The sequence below is a fragment of the Chaetura pelagica genome, unplaced genomic scaffold, assembly GCF_000747805.2.
Source record: "Chaetura pelagica isolate M959 unplaced genomic scaffold, ChaPel_1.0 scaffold103, whole genome shotgun sequence".
In the NCBI taxonomy this organism is placed as follows: domain Eukaryota; kingdom Metazoa; phylum Chordata; class Aves; order Apodiformes; family Apodidae; genus Chaetura; species Chaetura pelagica.
Genome location: NW_009953004.1, coordinates 2,496,617 through 2,518,598, shown reverse-complemented (window position 1 = coordinate 2,518,598; position 21,982 = coordinate 2,496,617). Strand labels below are relative to the sequence as shown.

At 44.8% G+C, this 21,982-nt stretch overlaps 2 protein-coding genes across 2 annotated transcripts in view; both read right to left on the bottom strand.

Annotated features, from left to right (window-relative positions):
• TAF9B (TAF9B RNA polymerase II, TATA box binding protein (TBP)-associated factor, 31kDa) overlaps positions 1-155 on the bottom strand; it is a 4,136-nt gene extending 3,981 nt beyond the window's left edge. The window contains exon 1 of the mRNA XM_009996617.1: positions 118-155. Within this exon, the coding sequence (XP_009994919.1) occupies positions 118-155 (38 nt within the window). The remainder of the gene's footprint in view (positions 1-117) is intronic.
• Positions 156-3,088: 2,933 nt separating this feature from the next.
• Positions 3,089-21,982, bottom strand: part of LOC104387796 (fibronectin type-III domain-containing protein 3a-like) — a 29,865-nt gene continuing 10,971 nt past the window's right edge. The window contains exons 5-25 of the mRNA XM_009996586.1: positions 20,026-20,298; positions 18,614-18,669; positions 17,313-17,467; positions 16,989-17,048; positions 14,867-15,005; positions 13,824-13,877; positions 12,995-13,116; positions 12,737-12,911; positions 12,382-12,468; positions 11,935-12,073; positions 11,332-11,400; positions 10,977-11,095; positions 10,773-10,878; positions 10,150-10,325; positions 9,245-9,358; positions 8,213-8,362; positions 7,827-8,107; positions 6,932-7,144; positions 5,854-6,020; positions 4,769-4,890; positions 3,089-3,406 (exon numbers count right to left, since the gene is read on the bottom strand). Coding sequence (XP_009994888.1) covers positions 3,089-3,406; positions 4,769-4,890; positions 5,854-6,020; positions 6,932-7,144; positions 7,827-8,107; positions 8,213-8,362; positions 9,245-9,358; positions 10,150-10,325; positions 10,773-10,878; positions 10,977-11,095; positions 11,332-11,400; positions 11,935-12,073; positions 12,382-12,468; positions 12,737-12,911; positions 12,995-13,116; positions 13,824-13,877; positions 14,867-15,005; positions 16,989-17,048; positions 17,313-17,467; positions 18,614-18,669; positions 20,026-20,298 — 3,095 coding nt within the window. The remainder of the gene's footprint in view (positions 3,407-4,768; positions 4,891-5,853; positions 6,021-6,931; positions 7,145-7,826; positions 8,108-8,212; positions 8,363-9,244; positions 9,359-10,149; positions 10,326-10,772; positions 10,879-10,976; positions 11,096-11,331; positions 11,401-11,934; positions 12,074-12,381; positions 12,469-12,736; positions 12,912-12,994; positions 13,117-13,823; positions 13,878-14,866; positions 15,006-16,988; positions 17,049-17,312; positions 17,468-18,613; positions 18,670-20,025; positions 20,299-21,982) is intronic.

Here is a 21,982-nt window from a genome sequence, read left to right as displayed (position 1 = left end):
CCGGACCTGCCGCTTCTCTGGGCGTAAAACACCCGGACCCGCCGCTTCTCTGGGCCCAAAACACCCGGACCCGCCGTTTCCCGGGCCCAAAACACCCGGACCCGCCCGCTCTTCTACCTGGGGGCTTCCATCAACCCCCGGCTGCACAACCTCATGTCACGCAGCTTCAGGAGAGCCCTGGGCAACCTCCAGCACTGCAGGGGAGGTGGGTGCTGCAGGAGCCTGAGCAGCAGTGAGGAGGTTTCTTCTCCCCCCGGGACAGAACGTGGCTCTTCCCCATCAGCTGCTCAGCACTTGCTGCAGTCCCACCACCCCAGCTGTGTCGTGGGATAAAACCCGGGCAGGTGGTGCACGTGGAGTCTGGAACAAGTTCTGAGGTTGCTCCTTTCGGCTACCGGGTGTTCCCTCAGGTAGGGCCGGAGCAGTTCAGGGAAGCTGGAGTGGATTCACACTCTTCCTGCACACAGGGGCAGGCTGAGCTCTGCTCTTCACAGGACTCACCAGCACGGGTTTCACTCTCCAAAAGCTCCTGTGAAGGGACTTGCCTGTGGTGTTGAGGACCAGACATTGAGCTCAGCACAGACCTGTGGAGCAATTCAAGTGACTTTGCTCCCACAGAAGCCAAGGAGGCTGAAGCCAGGCCAGCTGGTGGCTCCCAGCAAGCAGGGGGACAGTGCTGGGCTGAGGCCCCTGCAAATCGCTGCCAGAAAGGGTTTTTTTAAGGCAACTCTTAAAGACAGAGAAGAACACAAAGTCTCTCCACCTTAAACCACACACTAACCAAACTCAGGAAGAACAGACAACCAGCCCGGCAGTCAAATCTGAATACATTTGTATTATTTATTGGCTGTATTAAATATATTATCTATTTGATAGTTACAATTTAGTAATACAATGCATGGCAGCTTTAACATAAGTTTGAGATACCTCAAAATTACAATACAAGGAAACTGAAGATACCTAAAGACATTAATGCCACGAGGGTACATGGTTCTGGAACGTGGTGTCTGGTGGTGTCTGGACTGTTCTGTGGCAATTCCAGAAGAACTTCTGTTGACTTTTTAGGAGTCCTGACTTGTGTTAGTATTTACTCTGCCATCCTAATTTCTCTTTTAAAAACCATCAGGAGTATCACTGCCCAAGAAACCTCTCCAGGCTTTGTTTTAAGAGCCAAACCCTTTGGCAACAAGAGGTTTTGCTGGAGGCAGCTTTATCTGCTAAAAGGAGGCCAGGAAGAGAAACAGACAAGATTGTCAAAAACTCTCCTGCAAACTAAAGACTAACATCTGTATAAAACTCTTTCCAACACTGGAGGGAGAGATTTCTATGATATAATAATAAATGATTAACTTAAAGTTCTGCTACAAGTAGAACAATACATTCAAACATACATTTATTTTCCTTCCCCCTCTTTCCCCCCCACCCCCCAAGGACTTTTAATCAAAATAAATAGAGTACAAAATGAAGAGTATATTTTTGAAAAGATTAATTTCAGATTGCACCATAAATCTACTTTTTTGTTGTTGTTTTTTTTATAAAGAGTATGAAGAGAGACTAGGTCATAATTTAGGTTTTTCCACATCTGAAATACAAGAACTAGAAACGGAACATGATTCATCAACTGCCATTAGGAGAAAGACCCTTTTAAAGTGATTAATTAACGACTGGAAACACTTTAGCCTGCAGCACTGACACATCCAACAGCCCACGTCCAAGTGCAGGGCTCTCTGATGTCTTATGATAAAAGTCTTTGCAAAAAAAGCCCCGTGCTCAATCTGCTTTTCTGTGGCACGTTGCCCACGGTTTGGGTTTGCTTTTTTTGGGAAGACCCACCTTTGAAACTGGGGAGTTGCAGCTTTCAGAATGGTTTGCTCTGAAGAAGAAGAAGCTGATCCCCCCAACCCCCTCCCCATCCCCAGACAAACAGGATGAGCTTCAGAAAAGTTCATAGCAGGCTGGACATTCCCATCTAGAAAACCATGGAATGTGAAGCTGCTACCCCTGGGATAGCAAAGTCATTTAAAACGTTGTATAAATGTCATCTAATAATAAAAAAAAAAGAGTTCTTTCATGTACAATTTGATCATTCAGATTAAGTTAGAAGGGCATCCAAAAGCAGGTGGAGCTTTTTTTATTTTTTAGGTTAATAATAGTACAAAAAAACCAACATTTGCTCAGTTTGAGCCAAATAGTGTAACATTTATCATAAATGCACTCTTTCTCCTTAAAGACAAGACCTGTGCTGTTCTGAGAAGACTGCAAAGCTTTCAGCAGAAGCACAGGAAATTACTTTTCTCTCAGGCACTGAGAGTGAAATGTGGGTTGGGCCACCAGCTGCTCAGCACCAGCAGGCAGCATTTCAGGCAGAAATGGTTGTACCAAGGGGCCTGGCCTGCCCTGTTACAGCCCCAGGCCCTGGCTGGGTGTGCATGACACCCTGCTAAACACTTCCTGGGATTGAATCTCTCAAAAATGCTGGCACCCTCTACCTTCAACACTCCCCCATGATTTATTACTGGATCCAAAGTCTGGGAAAAAAATAACTGGAAAGTAGCAAGATGGCGAAGTCAAAGGCAAGATTCTGCTTCTCCTCCTGCAGGAGATGAGATGTGGTTTGCTCTAGTGATGCTCTGCAATGCAGTGCTGCTGGAAGCCAAAGTGTTGGTGTTGCTGCACCTTGTGTTCCAACCTGCAAGGCCTGACTGAACCTGCCCCAGGTGGGACTCCAGGAGGACCTGTCCTACCAACACCTCCTCCCTCTAACAGGCTTCCCATCTGGAGAGAGGGAGTGTGTGCACACCCCTTCCCCCCCACGGTGTGCACCCTAAGGCAGTTGTTGCTGTCCTGTTGAACAGCTGAGCCTGCTGACAGAGGACCTTCCAGCAAGGAACCTGCTCTCAGGGTGTGGGAAGGCTCTGCCAGCCCAGCCTCGCCGTCGGCCAGCGGGGAACGCGGGCAGGGATACATTTCCAGCCAGGATTTCCATTAGAACTAACCATAAATACCCGAAATAGCTTCTGTACACAACAAAAAAAAAAAAGCAGGAAAAAAAAAAAGAAAAAAGCTGAGGGCTGAGCAAGCTCTGCCTCTACTTGATGACAAAGTACTGGATGACCACAGCAAAGAGGATGGCCACCACGGCGAAGCCGCAGAGCAGGACGATGGCGATGACGCGCTCCTCGCGCAGCGTCTGCTTGGTCTCTGCCAGCTGGGAGGTGAGGGCAGCACCCTCTGGGACCAGCTCTTGCTTCTGAGATGAGAAGACCGTGCTGGGGCTGTAGGGTCCGTACAGTTCCTGGCAGCCAGCAGGGTCCTGGCACTGGCGGCCGGCGCAGACGCGGGCGCGATATTCACAGTTGGTCTGCAGGCCTGTGAGGCGGCAGGAGGACTCGGGCCCCTTGTACACCTGGGCAGGAGGAGAAGGGAGACCCACCTGAGCTGGGGTTCCTCACAACACCTCCCGGCCTATTTTTCAAACACCCGCAGAGCTGGAGGCTGCCTGGAGTCCCTTCTCTTCAAGCCAACTTAATAAAAACCTCAGCTTTTCTTCCTGAAGGATTTATGACTTGTTTTCTGGTGGGTAATGCCAAGCTTCCTGCTGCTGCCCCACACAGAGACCTGGGCTGCCAGGCTCAGGGAAGGAGAAGCATCCTGCAGTGACTCCTCAAGCCTGTCTGACCAGGCACTTGCTTTTTCAAGGGTCAACAGGGGAAAAAAACAACCTGGGGCAACCATGGATGTCATGAAGAGGCAGAGCAGCAGGACCCTGAGCTGGAAGGGGTCCTGACCCACCACGGGAGAGAGATGGGCAAAGGGGAACCTCATGAGGTTCAGCAAGAGTAAGTGTAGAGTCCTGCACCTGGGGAGGAATAACACCAGGCACCAGGACAGGTTAGGAGTTGATCTGCTGGACAAGGACCTTGGTATTCCTGGTAAACAACAAGTTCTCCATGGGGCAGCAATGTGCCCTGGGGGCCAAGAAGGCCGATGGTATCCTGGGGTGCATTAAGCAGAATATGGCCAGCAGGTCAAGGGAGGTTTCTCCTCACCCTCTACTCGGCCCTGGTGAGACCACATCTGGAGTGTTGTGTCCAGTTGTGGATTCCCCAGTTCAGGAGGGCCAGGGATTTACTGGAGAGAGTCCAGTGGAGGCTACAAGGATGATTCAGGGCCTGGAATATCTGTGTTCTGAGGGAAGGCTGAGAGACCTGGGGCTGTTTAGTCTGGAGAAGAAAAGACTGAGAGGGGATCTTATCCATGTTTACAAATATCTGAAGGGTGGGTGTCAAGAAGAAGGAGCCAGTCTCTTTTCAGAGGTGCCTGTGATAGGACAAGGGGCAATGGACACAAAGTGGAGCATGAAAGTTCCACCTCAACATGAGGAAAAGCTTCTTTGCTGTGAGGGTCACAGAGCCCTGGGACAGGCTGCCCAGGGGGTTGTGGAGTCTCCTTCTCTGGAAACTTTCAAGACCCATCTGGATGTGTTCCCTTGTGATCTGCTCTGGGGGATCCAGCTCAATGATCTCGAGAGGTCTCTTCCAACCCTTCCATGATTCTATGATCACAAACTTAAGCCTCATTGAGAGAAACTGCCTGAGACACAAACTGAAGCACCCCTGGAAGTAGGACTGTACAGACCCCCTTGCCAAAATGCAAAGTACCCCTTCCACTAGCATCACCAGAGTGTGAACCTTCACAGACATCATCTTTTGCAATAACTTATTCAAAATAAAACCCCCTGAAGTTTATGATGTGAAATACAAGGTACCTGATCAAACTCCCTCCCAGCAGCAAGCTGAAGGATGTAAACAATGGAGTCTCCTTTCATGGGCTGTAAAGGTTCCCACGTGATTTCATAAGTGTTTTCTTCCAGCTGATTTGCTTTGGGTGCTTGGGAAAGAAAAAACAACACAAGTGATTTGTTGGCATTTTAGAGAAAGAGAACAATGGTCTCTACAAAAGTCCCTGTTTTTTCAATCAGAAAAAAAAGGGTCCAAGTCACCAATTATTAGTGACTCATTTTCACAGTTAATATAGCAAATGAGCACTGGTCTCAGTGACAACAGGGCAGTTTTCCCCACTCTGGCTTGGAGCAGCTTTGCTGTGCTACATTTTCCATGGAAAAGGTTTCAGTTCTAACCCAAGTGACTGGTCAGTGAGAATCCAAAGCTTTTCCAAAAAGTCTACCCAATATATTTGTTTATGGCCTAGAGGTAACAGTAATTTTAAGCCATTAAGATTTGTTTCCCCTTCCATGACATAAAAAATCCATCCTTGTAATATTTGAAGGTTCCACTTGTACTTATTTTCCAGCTGACAAATGAGCTGCTGACATCTCATGCTTGTACAGATGAGCAAGCACTTTCAACTCACTCAAGAAAACAGCATTTATCTGCAGGGCTGAAATTACATCTTACAGACACAGCTGAGTCAGCCAATTTTCCTGCAGGTAATTAGCATTCAGAGCTCCAGAATGAGTCTCTCTCATGGCAGTCTCGAATGTTCACATTAGAAAATGATGAGCAGAGGAATTATTTGTGTTTTCATTTCCCCATGTGCTGTTGTGACTTCCATCAAATGACAGATAACCTGGAAAAATTACTTTTCAGTTGAAAAAGGGCAGAGGAAATCCTTGCTGTCAGGACTGGGAGAGCTGTGATGTAGGGGGTGAGCACACACTGGTCCCACCCCAGATGAGCCCTTCATGCCATAAAGTAAAGCCCATCACAACTGGTTTCTGTTCTCTGTCCCACAGAGGCCCTGGAAAGAGGCTGGAGTGGGAACAGTCAGGTTGTGGCCTTCAATCTAGTACATGAAGACCCTACAGAAGCTTCCAGTGCAGGGTGAGCTCACCTTTAAGAGATGCAGGTGGAGACTTGGTTGTAGTGAAAGCATAAACTTCAGAGAACTCTCCCTCTCCAGCATCATTATATGCCTGGATTTTAAAGTAGTAGGTAGTGGATTCACTGAGTCGCTGTACCTTGTAGGTGTGACAAGGACCATTATAAACAGTAACAAATCTGGAAAAAAAAAACAAAACAGGATGTAGACAAATTAATACTAGTCAGGAACCACAAATGTGTATGTCAGCATCATGAAGTGGAACATTTTCATCTCTACCTTAGGCACACACAAGTGACAAGACACCTCAGGTGCCCCAGCACCCACAGAGAAGCAGGAGGAAGGTGGGGCAGCTCGAGCTCTGCTCTTGTCCCCAGCAGTTCCTGACCAGCATTAAATCAGCAAGAGGTACCAGGGGGTCTTCATTTCCATTCAGGAAGCATTGCCAGGGCACTGCACTGCAGCCACACACAGCTACCTCCCAAATTCCATGGGCAGACTCTCCACTGGAACCAAGGAATGACCCCTGTACACTCCAGATCCACTGTAAGTCCCAGCCCCAGGAGAGCTGTGACCCCACCTTCCTTCTGTGCTAACTGGGCTGCAGCTTGGAATTGCCAAGAAGTTAGAAAATTGGCAACATAGAATCATAGAATAGTTTGGGTTGGAAGGGACCTGAAAGATCATCCAGTTCCAACCCCCTGCATGGGCAGGGACACCTCCCACCAGCCCAGGCTGCTCCAAGCCCCATCCAACCTGCCCTTCAACACTGCCAGGGATGGGGCAGCCACAGCTTCCCTGGGCAACCTGGGCCAGGCTCTCACCACCCTCACAGGGAAGAACTGGAAGGAGCACAGGGAGAAGGTAAGATCTTACTATTTAAACAGTAAATAGTATTCACTGCTTACAAGTCCAACACTAGTGCAACAGCTGTCAACAGCACTTCTGGTTGGAAGATAAGATGCAAAAAATGCCAACTGAGGGGCAAACTTTGGGATGCCCAGATGACTCACAAGTGCAAAGAAAGGTGGGAATACTTCCAAAGTCTAGTTGTAAAGCTGCAATATCCTTCATGTCCTGATTATCTTACCTGCCAAACCTGTCCTCCATCTGCAAGTTGAATTGTGTAGGGTTGGTAATTAAAGCTCTGCTGGGACCTTCACCCCATTTGAGTTTGAGGCTCTGGTAGCTGAAGACCACACATTCAAGATGAGGAGGGTCAGGAGGTAGTGGTTTCGTTTTGGCTTTAATGGAATGACTGAAAGGCCCAACTCCAAAGCTGTTCACAGCCTGTATTCTAATTCTAGAAATGTGAGAAGAGCAGCTGTATGGTTAATTTACTGAGGTCCTGAAAAAAAGGCCAGGTAAGAAGGCAAGAGTTAAATTTTTTTCAAGACTGTAACCACAAACAATAAAGCAACTAAAATGCAGTTAGAAATTAGCTACAAAAATAATCTACTTCAAAAGGAGACAATATCATTACATTGTTTTTGAGTATAATGAAGCCTCAGGGTTTCTCAGCATTGTTCAGGTTTGTTCTATTCAGTGAACAAACTCCCAGGTCCTCCATGTTCACCTGAACCTTTGGTCTCCCATTGATGCTGAAGATCCATAATCTGGACTAAGCTTTGGCCAAGCCTAAGACCCAGGGACAGCTGCTCTGCTCTGCACATCCATCCTCTTCTGGTGAGGTCCTGATCATCCCACTCTGTGCAATGCTCCAGAATAAAAATATTCTAAGCCCAGAAAAACTGGAATAAAACCTTGGCTGGTGAGAGAGAATGTTCACCTTAACTGTGGCTGCTAAAAACCATCCTGGGTAGGTTCTGAGATGAGAATTGGTTTTGGTTTTTATTGGGGCTGCAGAGTGAATGAGGGAAACAGGCTAAAAAAATGAATAAAAGATTGATCCAAATGTAAAACACCACCCTCAAGGCTATTGCTTCAAAATCCTACAGATGTGGTTTCAGAGTAAGAGTTATTACCTGTAGAGAGTGTCAGGCAGCAGGTCCTCAAGAACATGGCTTGTGGTTCTGCCAACACTCACAAGCTGCTTCTCCCCATACTCAATATTATAACCAGTGATCTCTGCCCCGTGACAACAAGGCTCTTCCCACTGAATTGCAAGGCACGTGGAGAGAGGAAGAGAAATCTCCATTTGGTCTTCTTCAAGTAGATGCAGCAGTGACACAGCTGCAGGGACAGAGGCTGGGGTTGTCACCACACCAGTCTCACCAAACAGCCCCACTCCAGCGACGTTCACGGCCTGGAAGGAGACACCACAGCTTGTCTGCTGCACACACCTTGATCTCCCCAGGCTGTCTGGACCTGCTCATTTGCTCAGTAACACACAACAAAAGGCTTTTCATACCTGGACTCTGCAATAATAGGTGGTTGCAGGTGTGAGACCTTTGACTTCAAAGCTCTGGCAGGGGCCAGTGTAAATGATATGCATGGATCCTTCCACCTGTCCCCAGTCCAGCCTGTACTCACTGATCTCTGCCCCATTGCACGAGGGACTCTGTGGGTGCAAGTGATAAATTCTCCTTCAGCCACTGCAGACACACACATTCACCACACACGACTCTGGACAGGCACTGGAACAGGAGCACTGGGTAGAAACCCGAGTTTTTCTTCGCCACAGACAAGGACAGCTTGTTAAGAGGTGTCCATCTAGAGATGTGGCTTTAACAACACAGTTAGTTAACAAACCAGAATTTTCAATCTGAGACTGATTTGGGCTGGAAGGGACCTTCAAGATCATCTAGATCCAACCCCCTGCAAGGGCAGGGACACCTCCCACCAGCCCAGGCTGCTCCAAGCCCCATCCAACCTGCCCTTCAACACTGCCAGGGATGGGGCAGCCACAGCTTCCCTGGGCAACCTGGGCCAGGCTCTCACCACCCTCACACCAAAGAATTTCCCCCACATGTCTCACCTCAATCTCCCCTCTTCCAGACTTAATCCCTTCCCCCTTGTCCTCTCCCTCCCTGCCCTTGTCCCAAGCCCCTCTCCAGCTTTCCTGGAGCCACTTCAGGCACTGGAAGGTGCTCTAAGGTCTCCCTGGAGCCTTCTCTTCTCCAGGCTGAGCACCCCAGCTCTCCCAGCCTGTCTCCAGAGCAGAGCAGAGAATGAATCTCAATCTCTTACCACCTGGATGAACTCAATACCCATTAGTTACCATATCATGAGAGGAACTAAATATCACCCAATTTATTCAGTTAAGATAGAAGTTCAGAACTGATAAAATTTACAGGACAAATGTACACCTGGATAAAGGAATGTGCTTAAAAAATTCCACCTCAGCATCTGTTGTTTCTTCCCTGTGCCTCATACACATGTCCCTAACAAGCCTAAAAGCCAAATGTCAACTTTTGTATTCTTGAAAATGATTGAAACTTACCTCCCACGAAACCACAGCACAAGTTGCACTTTTACAAGTTATCAAGGGTTTGCAGCATTGATCAGGAGGTCCTGGAGCAGTGGAGATCTCTGCTTTGTCAGAGTGGGGGCCAAACTGCAAGGAAGTACAACAGCATGAACAGCAGTTGAGCAAAAACTGATGTGCCAGCCCCTGAGCTGAAGAAAACTAAGTATATTTAACTCGATAGAGAAATAAATAGAAGAGTTCAGTGCTTAGTTTTCACAGCACCATTTAAAATTCCTTTTAAGTAGTTTGCTCTATAAACTGGCCCCTTCCCTACTGGGTATCTGTAATCCTGCTACCTCCCACTGCCATGGATTTTTAACTCCTCCTTCCTCTGCAGTCAGGATCTGGCTGCCAAAAGCAGCTGGGTACTATTTCAGCCAGACTTTTTAATGCAACAAACACTTATCCCAACCTTTTTCAAACCTGGCATTGTTTGAGCATCCCCCTCTCTACATGACTGCTCCCACACCACTGATCTGCAGAGTCCAGGCTCATTGTCATGCAGCAGTTTCTTAAGGCATAAACATTAAGGGGTTTCTTCACAGGGCAAAGAAATAACTAAAAGGAGCAAGAGAATGTTTAGCACTACCTTTGGACTAATTACATTTGGTTCTGACATTAACCCAGTAACAACAGAAATGCAACACACAGTGAACATGCCCTTAGTCAGGCACATCCTGTCCTTCCTTCAGCCCTAATTTATGGAATCTTCTTTAAATCATTTTTTTTACTGCTGCAAGAAATGTTGCTCCTTCAACATAAATACAACACAGAAGCTACAAAACATGACCAGGCTGGTAAGAAAAGAGTAGATCACTAGCTCTTGTGTAAAAAAAGAAACCAAAACCCCAAACCAATTGGATGAGTGCAGTGGTTACCCCAACTTTGTTTGCTGCTCGTGCCCAGAAGCAGTATGTTCTCCCTGGCAGCAGGTTGGTTACTACACATTCAGATGCTGGGCCCTGATAGACTTGTCTGTGTTCCTCCTCTTCAGAGTTTGCCATCTCTACAATATACTCTGTGATGTCAGAACCTCCATCTATGGATGGTGGGCCTAGGAAGTAAAAAAAGAGAGTTGTTTTTTTTTCACAAAGCATTTTTGTTTCTAAGTAGTTTCTAACCAGCTTTCCCAAACTAGAAGTTGCATCAGATGAATTCCAAAAGTTAGACTGCAAGCTTTTATCATGTATCTGAGCAGAAGCACTTGATGAAGCTTGCTTCTTCCCCCAAATACTGATGAGTTTAAGATGGCCTTCATCAGATTTTCAGGTATTTTCCATAGATTTCCTTCCAACAACAGTGGATCTTCATTACTTTTTGATGGTCTCCTTAACTGAGATACAAATGAGATAAGGAGGGTTGGTTTTTGAATCGCCAAATGCGTGTTGGTAATGAGGCAGTCAGCATGGGGGGACACTGAAGAGTCTGCAGCTTTTTCAGTTTTTTGTTCTGACATTTCAAATTCAGGAAAACATGTTGCTCATAAAAGACTGGAGCTTACCCCACTGCAAAGTGATTTCCTTGGGCTTAGCTCTGCCTGCCAGGCACGGAGCATGACAGGGCCCTGGAGGAACCGCCGATGTCGTAACAGTTGTAACATCAGAAGCCTGGCAGCAACACACACAAGGGTTAGAATGGAAAACACAAAGCAACATTTCACTACAACATAAAAAGAGAAAGCAAACTCCATTCTCCTTTTTCTCACCTGGCTTTCCCCAGCTTTACTGACACAATGAACTCTCATTCTGTACGAAGTGCCAGGCTTGAGATGATCGCACACGTGCTCTCTCTGGGAACCACTGTAGATGGTGTCCCACCTGCTGCCTGAGGAAAGGAAGAACACACTTGGCACTCCACAACCTTTGCAGAAATCAGCCTTGAAAATTCTCACACAATTATTAAGATTATCAAGCCACAGAATCAAATTTTAATGGTCAATCATGCAGGAAACAGGTACAGCACAATATATACACGGGTGAAAAGAGAGGAGTCATTGCTAAAGCAGTAAGTGTTAGTGAGTGTTAAGAGTTAAGAGTTAGTGCTGAGAGGTGACTCCTTACCAAGTGATGCTTCTGAGATCTCCAAAAAGTATTTTGAAATGTCTGATCCTCCATTATCTTTGGGTGGTTCTGAAAGAAATCAACATCTTCAAATCAACTGCAGCAGATTGAAAAGCAATGCATTATTCTGTTGGCAGCTCTTCCAGAGAGCACAGTCACTGACTGTAGAACAGAGTTGAGTGGAAAGCTCAAGTCAGACAGAAAACTGGGAGCTCCTGGGGCCACAACAACATTATTTTCATGACAACAACATTAATCATGATTATATCAGGAAGAAGAGTCACTAGGAAAATACTGCCAATTTCAGGTATCACCTTGTACTTTTTTAAAAGCACATAAGAATTATTTACACAAATCTAGAGACTGAGGCTCTTACAACTTTGACTTTGACTCTTACAAGCTTTGACTGCTTCTCTAAAAGGAATGATGGAAAACATTACTTTGGTACTACAGCCCCAAAACAACCCAAGTTGCAAGTACTTAGTGAGGCAAAGTGTTTCTGCTGAGGCAAATGAATTAGCCTGAGTTTGTTTGGTTTTCAACCTGCTCTGCTGAGTGATTGTACCTACACAAGCAGCTCTCAAGGAGCATGAGGTCACCTACCCCACGTCACTTTCACACTGTGGGAGTGGATCTTGCCCTTTACAACTGGTTTACTTGGTGGTCCAGGTTTGTCAGGACTGGTGCTGTGCTCCACCACCTCACTAGGGCTGCTTTTTCCTTCACTGTTGTAGGCAAAGAGCTGTTTCAGGAAGGAATGGAACACAACATAAATGCTTGACTCACATGGCAAGTAACACCCTGCTGATTTATCAAGTTCTGCCATGAAAAAGCCAGACCAAAACCACTACAGAAAAGGCAACAGTTTAAAAAAACAACATTAGTGCAAAAAAATCTGACTTTTTTATGATTCCATAAAAAACTATTCTAGCAACAGAAGTACTGCAGGTTCTGCTGCCTCCAAAGGAAGTGCCTTAGCTGTATGAAAATGCTCAGACTCTGGAAAAGCCCCCAGTCACCACCAAATTAGAAACAAAACATAGTACAAACCCTAAACTTATAGGATGTGCTCCTCCTAAGATTTCTTAAAGTGCATGAGAGTTCATCTCCATTGTACTGTGGCTGGAAGCCATAACCCTGCAAAGGAGGGAAAATAAGAACAAATGCAGTCACTGACAAAACAAAAAAAACAGACAAAATCCAGTAACAAAACAAAAAACCAGATCAGGCTGATCAATTATTTATGTTTTTTTAAGCTTTGTTGCATGAACACGTGCAGTTCTTGCCAACTGTTGCAGTTATTTTTCAAGCACTGCATTTGATAGTAAAGTACAGAGTTCTATTTTCTTGAAGCCCCACTGCCTATCAGGCTTTTTTACAGCTACAACAAAACCCCAGCACTCACAGAACCTTCTTCTTCCATCTCTAAAGTGTAAGTGAGGGAGTCATCTGAAGACACCCCGTTGGGTGGGCTCCACTTGAGGGACAGCCAGGTCACTCCTGCTTCCACCAGCATGGGGGGTGCTGGAGCTGGTGGGACAATTCCTGCTCTGTAGTATGTCACTGTCTCGCTGAACCCACTGGGAAGGCATTTAAAAACATATTAACAACTGCAGGTGTAGCTGATGAGAGTATCAATGGTGTGAGACATTGTGTTCATTACCTCATCCCAATATCATTTTTAGCAGCTAATCTGAGGGAATACTTTGTAGAAGGAGAGAGTTTGGTCAGTTTATACTGCTTCAGATGCCCATAGTAGCATTCTTTGAAGGCTCCATTCTTCCCCTTTAAAAAAAGGTGAGAACAACCTGAGTTAACTTTTTTTGGACTCTCTGCTCCCTGCTAAGCTCAACTTCTTCACTTTAATTTTTCCTCCATTTCAATTCACTCCCTTTGAAAGTAATTTCATAAATGAGGAAGCCTAAAGAATGTAACAAGCTGATGTCCTCATGGCCACACTGGCAGCAATCCCCAGCATTCCTGAGAATTAAATCACAATTTGATTGAGACACCTGGTGTATTTTTGGCCCTGTAGCTTTGGTAAAATGGTAGTTAAATGACTGCAGTTGAAAACAAAACACACTTTGGGAGGTTTTTAGCTTTGACAAAATGGTAGTAAAAGACTGCAGTTGAAAACAAAACCCACATTTTTTCATCACTTTGGAACACGTTTCAGTACAGAGTTCAAAAGCTGGGGGATGTTTGTGACAGCTACTCAAGTTAAACAACAAATGCTCCTACATTGAAGCAGAGATTAGGAATTAATGAAGGTCTGAATGGCAAGAGCCCAACGAGGGAGTTTTACACAGTCCTCTTGGAGGATCTCAAAGGACTGTCTGCTTGAATTGCTGCAATGCTAGTGGTTTTAGTCCAGCTTTTTAATTGGCTTGTCTGTTTCAAACTGTCTGGGCAGTTACACTGGAAATAGCTGGTGTACCTAGGCAAGAAGTATTTTTAAGTATAATTGGCCTACAGATGTCATTATGACTTACCTCATCCCACTCCAAAAGAAAATTAGTTATTTTGGAACCATTGTCATTTGAGGACTGAAAATAAAGACACAATGAAAAAGGTTAAAATCAAATAGTTTTAGTTTATCAATCTTTTCATGAATTAAAAAACCCCAACATGTTAAAACCTGAATATATCATAGATCCCAACTCCATTTTAAAGCAAAGTATCTAATGCAGAGCTGAAATGCTACAAAGAAGTTCCCTTCCCTTCCACAAACACACCTGGCCAGCCTGAAACTCTGCTGTGGGCACAGACACACGTGTTCAGAAGGGAGTGAGACAGGGTAGAAACCAGCAGCTAGTGCAAAGGTTTAACTCCTTCCTCCTGATGGCTCCCCAGGCTGCTACACTACTTCTAATAATTCTAAAACCAGTTTAACATGAACTGTTTATTGTGTAAATAATGCAAATTCTGGTTTTACAGCTTTTTTGCTTGTGTCCTTACACTGTGTGTTCAGTATCTGTCTAAGGAACATAAGAATTCAGACAAGCAATGTTTGTGCTTGTTATGATGCACCATCTGGGAACAATTCCTTTCTGAGCACAGACTATACAAACAATTCAACTAATTAAAATCATTTAGCTTTAAATCATTTTCCAGGTATAAGCACAGTCATAGCATGAACAGGAAGACACACAAAACCATGGTTACCAACAAGTCTTCACATTCAATAAGTTACATCTCCAACCTCGGCAAGGAAACTGCTTAGTGAAACTCTGAGAACTCTGAATTATAACCTCAAGTTGCATCTATTTATCAACCCCAAGCAAAAATAGAAGTGCTTTATCCTTTCCTATGCTGCCAGTTCAGAAGAAAACTTCCCTGCTGCTCAGTTCATACACAAAGAGCTGCCACCAACTCTTATCGCTCTAACACCACAGGCAAGAAACGACGTGGTGAGAGAAAGAGGAAGAAACAAATATTGTTTCAGTCTTGACTGAGCAGCTTAAAAGCCAACACCTAAAGTACACACTCAATTTTTGACAAGGTTAATTTAAAGATAGCCCACAGGGGCACTTACTTTCCACTGCAGGCTCAGGCTGTTCTTGGTTCTGTTAATCAGCTTGGGTGCAGCGGGACAGTCGGGCTCACAACTTTCTGTAGTGAAACTCACTAATTCTGAAATGGATTCTTTGATGGAACTGCTGGTTGCTGAAACTCTGAACAAAGGACAATTAATTATGTTGCTATTGTGTTAACACCTGAAAATTTAAGGACAGAGCTGTCAGCTTTAGAAATGCACTGAATCACAAGATACAGCAAAACCAGACCAGCCTGCTCACGTTCTGGAACAGAAGGATCACTCTTCTTTCAGATCACTGACTCCAAAAGACAACAATTTCATGCCTTTTCATCACAAAAAGTGAGTTTATCGTATTGCTCCAGGCTCCAGTACCTGATGCCCACATCATAAGCAGCACTACTATCTGTTCTATGTTCAGGGAGACAGGGCAAGCTGACAGAGCAGTGGGATGGAGGTGCCAGGACTCCACCTGGCATCCTTCTTTTACCATCTATCACAGTGGAAATATTGTAGTGGTGAAATGTAAGTGGGAGGGATGATGAAAACTACAGCAGGTGTTACTGACTGGTAACAGAACACCTGACTTGGAATTAACCTTTCACCAAAAAGACCTTGAGATTGAGATGTGGACAACACTTAGTTGAGCAAGAGGAGGGGCACTGAGAGGGGCTAACTCAGCTGTGCAGGCCATAAAGTGAAGTTTTGAGGGAGGTTCTCTTGCCCCTCTGCTCAGCCCTGGTGAGACCTCCCTGGGAGTGTTGTGTCCAGTTCTGGGCTCCCCAGTTCCAGAGGGACAGGGATCTACTGGAGAGAGCCCAAGGGAAGCTACAAGGATGATGAAGGGACTGGAACCTTATGAGGAAAGGCTGAGAGACCTGGGGCTGTTCAGGCTGGAGAGGAGAAGGCTGAGGGGGGATCTAATCAATGTCTATCAATACATGAGGGCAGCAAGAAGGCAGGACAAGCTCTTGTCACTTGTGCCCTGGGACAGGATGAGGGGCAATGGATTCAAACTGGAGCCCAGGAAGTTCCAGCTCAACATGAGGAAGAACTTCTTTGCTGTGAGGGTGACAGAGCCCTGGGACAGGCTGCCCAGAGAGGCTGTGGAGGCTCCTTCTCTGGAGCCTTTCCAGCCCTGTCTGGATGCCTTTCTGAGTGACCTGCCCTGGTTTTGGTCCTGCTGTGGCAGAGGGGTTGGACTCCATCATCTTCAGAGGTCCCTTCCCACCCCTGACATTCTGTGATTCTGTGATTATCAGTTTAAGTGCTTCAATGGGACAGAACCTCTACAACAGCCATGCTCATTGATGTTTGTTTCTGAAAAGCAATGACACAACTTCTCAGAAATACTATCCCTCTTATTAAATGAGTTGCAGGTACAAGAATGTTGGTCTGTATGGAAAGCAACACCAGGGACCAAGCACACACCACACTGTGCTGACTGGCCAACACACACAGAGCTGTTCTGCTGTTAAAAGAACTGGAGTTTGCTTCAACAAGGCTTCAAACCTGTTTCCATTTGGGCATATTGATGTTCTCTCTTCTGCTACTGGATCACATTGTTCTCCTGGCTTGATTAACCAGCTTGTCTTTTTCCTGACCAGTTTAACACCTCCCATAATGCTTATTTACTCTGCAGGGCAACTCCTGGATGTCACGTCTTGTTCTCCTGCAACACAGCATCTCACCTCTCCCCACCTCAACCAGTTTGCACTTCCTTTCTTGCACTGCTGCAGTTTGAAAATCAAGCTGACAAGTCAGACTTGCAAATCCATGTTCTAGGGTAAATCATGTGCTGCTGCCTGCAGCCTACAACCATCTCTTTCACTGAGTCCAGTGTTGGTTGTTCTGAACCAATACCCACACAGGATAACTTAAAGTTTGCACTTGAGAAACATGAAGAGACAGAGGAGGTAGCAGGGAAGAAAAGGAGGTGACATTTTTATCAACTGAGAAGATAACTGGGAATTTGGATAGCAACAGCAGCTGTGCTGTTGCTGAGTATTTTTGCAGAGTATGTCTTAGGTTCCTTGTGATCACAGCTTTTTCATGAAGCCACAGCAGTTTCATAACTAACATCTCAACAAAAGCATGAAGTATTTCATTCCCAGAAACATACCTGGCATGATAATCAGTGGCTGGTCTGAGATCAGGAAGTGTAATTGTTAATTCTTCCCCACTGTGAAAAGGAGAAAAACAACAACCAGGAGTTACAGCTTTCCCTTACACTGCAGAGGATAAAAGCTTATTGAAAAGCAAAACCATGTAGAGCACATTTAACTTTCCCATTTTCCATTGTCCATGTAACTCTTAGAGATATTACTTAACATTTATTTCATGTGAAGTAGGTAGGTCTGCAAGTCAACAAACAGCTCCTGATAGAGAGATTGCTGATTGGTTAATGGTTTTAAATATTGTGCTTAAAGGAAGAAACTAAACTTACACATAGACAGATTTAAATTTTCCATTTTTACCACTGTTGGATATTGCTACTTCAAATGTAAATGCTGCTGGACTATGACTATGGCTCTCTCCATTCTGTGAACTAACTGGGAGATTCCAGGACAGAACGGCTGATCTTGCTTGTATATCAGAAACCTATTAAAAGCATAAATAATGCAAGTAAGTTTGCTTTCTGTAATAAAAGGTTGATTAGTCAATAACACGGTCTTGCTAGTTTGCCTATGAAGTTCCTCACTGGAGGAATTCTCTACCTTTGTAGTGGAAATACTGAGTCATGACTTGAATTTAAATGATTTCCTCTTTTCATTTCTAAAATACCACATTCAAAGAGTTCCCTTCCAGCACTGCCCAAACTCACAGACACACTGTGTTGTCTCAGTGGATGAAGACAAAACATCCATGTCACCTGCCCTGTTTTCACCACTTGTCTGGAGCAAATTTGCAGCTTTGGAGTCTTGAACACTGGCATCAGATCTCCAATTAGGCACACTCAGAAAGCTTAACTTCCTAATTGTATTGCAGCTCCCTCACATAATATTTTTTCCCCACTAAGATGCAGGACAGCAAGAGGCTCTGATATTCAGTGCTCACAACTCAAACTTTTGGTCTGAGTCTTTTTTTGCTGCTCAATTCCCATTCTCCAAATTTTCTCTGACAAAGTCAGCACAGCACAAAGTTAAGTTACAGATGTGAGAAGCAGCAATACTGCTGGAATAAAGAACAGCTAGAAAGCTGGAGAAAAAGAACACAACCTGTGCTTACTGTACAGATACTGCAGAGCAGTTCCACTAAGCATCCTCAGCACCAAAAAAAAACCAGAGCAGTTCTAGACATTTAAAGTCACCAGACTCCAACCTCCTAAATAAGTCTAAATATTTGCTCCAATTTCTAAACATCAAAAGATGGCCTATTTAAAAAAAAAAAATCTATTCCAAATATTCTTGAATTCTCTATGAACAAAGGATGGTTCCAAGATTGGAAAGACTTCTACAGATTTAGCAGGCAGTGGTCTGCAAGGCACTAAAGCCCTCACAAGTACACAAGATAACTTCAACAGTGGATATACCCTCAGCTTTCAGGCTGGGAAACTAAGTCAGACAGTTGAGAAACAAGAGGGTTTCCATAGCATGGTTGCCCTTTCCCAGCTATAAACTCTGACAACTAAAATACATTTTCTCTATTAAAAAAATAAAGAAAAAAAGAAAGAGAGATCAATGAGACACATCATTTTATAGAAAGTATATGCAGAGAAAAGAATGGTATTTGAAGGGTAATACTTACAACTGGCTTGCCAATGCTCAAGTGAGTATCACATTTCTTGGATTCTGTGTCAGATTCTGCAATTTCCAATACAAAACAGATTACTGAAAACCCCAAGAGTAAACCAGCCTGTCACCAAAAATGCCACCACGAGATGGAGTTCACCTCGTGAAGAGTTTAACAATAGTACGTATTGTGCAAAGTTCATTTCCCCTGTTTGTTTTGGCTGCTTGAGGGGTAGAAACATGAACTATCCAAAACTAACAGTGTTACAAAAAGCCTTTTAGTACATCCTGCACAAAGGGGATATTTTCCTAATCTGAGCATAAATGGATTGTATTTTACAACACAAAAAAACATCCCCCTAAAAAGGCAAGGTGTTAAAAAGTGACAATAAGATCTTATCTCTCTATTGTATGTGTCTGCCTTGAGTTTCTATTGCAAAACACTTGGTCTAGGCACAATCTGGAAGCAGCCTGATCAGAACTGCACACTAAAAATCCCTGCAGGTACCAAAAAGTTCACATCTGCAAACTGAATCCTGCCTTTACAACGATCTGGGTCCATTCAGGACATTATTCTGCTTGCCAGTAAAAATTTCCCCTCTCAGTATACTTTTATTATGACAAATCTTTAATCAAGTGTATTTTTCATCCTTGAATCAAGCTGGATAAAAGCTTCCACCTCGATTTACTTCCCAAGATATCCAGTCAGATTTCTCTTATTTGCCTAACAGAGGAGTTAAATACAACAGTGACACAGATGAGGACTAGACCCTGCAGCCTAACATGACCCCTTAATTTAAGAGACACACAAAAAGGACTAAAAGATGCACAAAGCACTTAGGGAATCAGCATAAGAATCTGCATTTCAGGAACACTGTTTCCAACCAACAGGAAAGACAAAGATAATTGTCCACAAGACATTTTAGTACATGGAAGTGAATGGCCATAAGCTATCTAGAAGCTCCAGCATCCACTTGAGCAAAATAATATACTGAATTGGAGTAAAACTGACACAAAACCTGTACAGAGTTGCTCAAACCTATTTCAGTAACTCCTGGTTATCTGAAAAGTATCACAGATAATGACACCAGAACTCTTTGATGGAAGTTCCCACAGTTCATCCTCTATTCATCCTCACTTGGAATATGGATCAGTCCCAGGTCAGGAAAGGCACAGAAGTAAACAAAAGGTTTAAAATTAAACCTTCCTGAAGACCTTGTTTGATAAATCTCAAATGAACAAACTGGATATTACTATTATTTCTAAAGGAAAAGTGGAAAAAAATGGGAAGTATTTCAGGCTCTCTCTAACCCTGAATAGCAAGAAATGTACTGATTCCATTTTTTCAGAAACCATTTTGCAACGAACTGACAGTATTTTCTATTACAAAAGAACTTAGATTTACTTTACGCTTTCAGTGTAACCTACCTCCCATCTCTGGGTCTGGACTGCCCTTTGTTTTTCCTATCTGCTTCTGCTTTAGTGGTCCTCCTGCCCCTTGCTGTCCCTTTCCATTTCCATTCTGAATTGTTGCATTGGAAGAATTAACAACTTTATGTGGTGAAGATGGAGGACTGTTAAGTTTATTGTTAGTATGACCACTAGCTTGTCTGTCTTTTAGTCTTTTCTTCAGGTGTTCTTGCATTTTGAGACTCCTTTCATCTCTCTGAATGAAGTTTGTCCTGCCATGAGAACGAGGTTCTACAAAAAAAACAAAGAAGTGATTTCATTGGTCAGTACAATTTATTTGACATCCAGTAGAAAAAAGAAGGATCCAGGAGGGTAGGAAGGCACTGAAGCAGGTTGCCCAGGGAAGCTGTGGCTGCCCCATCCCTGGCAGTGTTGAAGGGCAGGTTGGATGGGGCTTGGAGCAGCCTGGGCTGGTGGGAGGTGTCCCTGCCCATGCAGGGGGTTGGAACTGGCCAATATTTAAGGTTCCTTCCAACCCAACCATTCAATTTTATTATATATTTTAAATTACATTAAAGGAAGTGTCTTTGTTCTTTATTCTGCAGTGAGTGCAACATCTATCCTTGCCTGGAGAAGAGAAGGCTCTGGAGAGACCATAGAGCACCTTCCAGTACCTGAAGGGGCTCCAGGAAAGCTGGGGAGGGAATTTTCACCAGAGAGGGTAGTGACAGAACAAGGGATAATGTTTTTAAACTGAAAGAGGGGAGGTTTAGGTTAGACATTAGGAAGAAATTCTTCACCATGAGGGTGGTGAGAGCCTGGCCCAGGTTGCCCAGGGAAGCTGTGGCTGCCCCATCCCTGGCAGTGTTGAAGGGCAGGTTGGATGGGGCTTGGAGCAGCCTGGGCTGGTGGGAGGTGTCCCTGCCCAGGCAGGAGGTTGGGACTGGATGATCTTTAAGGTCTCTTCCCACCTTCACCATTCTATGAGCTGCTTGGCCAAGACTGACACAAAGCCATCAATGTTCCAAGCATTTATCAGCTCTGTATCTTCACCAACATCAGCAGTTTAAACCGACAGCTTGAATTTTAACCCCTGACAACAGGGTCTTTTGTCTCTTCCTCAACCCCTCCAGCCTTTTGGCTGTGTGACAGGAATTGGGGCTATGCTGGTGGGACTCTGAAGTGCCTTCATACAATGTCAACCCACTGTTGTTTCTTCTGGAGCCTTAACCCTTGGAATTTCTGTGTGCAGCCCAAGACGTGCCGGCGAACCACGGCCAAACCCCGGCCACTAACCCCACAGATACATGTGGAAGAGCTCTTCTTCTCTGAGAAGAAGGAGTCTGGAGGGGAGGAAGAGGATGCAGACTGGGTTCCTGTCCTGGTTTGAGCCAGGATTAAGCCAATTTTCCTTTTTACTGATTTTCATTTCCTTCAGTAAGCTTTCTTCTAACTAGCAACAGTGTGTTCTGCTAGGCTGATAAGACACTGGAATGTGTCTCTAACTGCTGAGTCTTCAAGGTGGCACCTTCACTCTGCCAGCTCAGACACTACGGGGAGATCTGTGACCCCCCCATAGGAGGCTGAGTTAGACAGACAGCAAAACTGGCCAGAGATATTCCATTCCATATATCTACATAAGCTCAGAGGAAGGTCAGAGATCACAGAAGACAACTTCCTTCCTTCTTCTTCTTCCCTTCTCTTCCGTCCATGGCCGGCATCCGGGGAGGACTCCGTCCATCCCTCACCATCGACCCCCAGCCTCCAGCTCTCCTGACCCTCATCACTCTGTGCTCTCTCCAGCAGCAGCTCCAGAATTCCTCGGGACTCTGCCCAGGCTCAGGGAAGTGCTGTGGGAGTTGCAGAGGGGTGGGGGGAGGCGAGAGGCTTTTGCCTGTATCTGAACACATTTGTATATAATTGTATACATTCTCTTGTATCATTCATTAGTGTTTAATTAAAGCTGTGTAGTTTA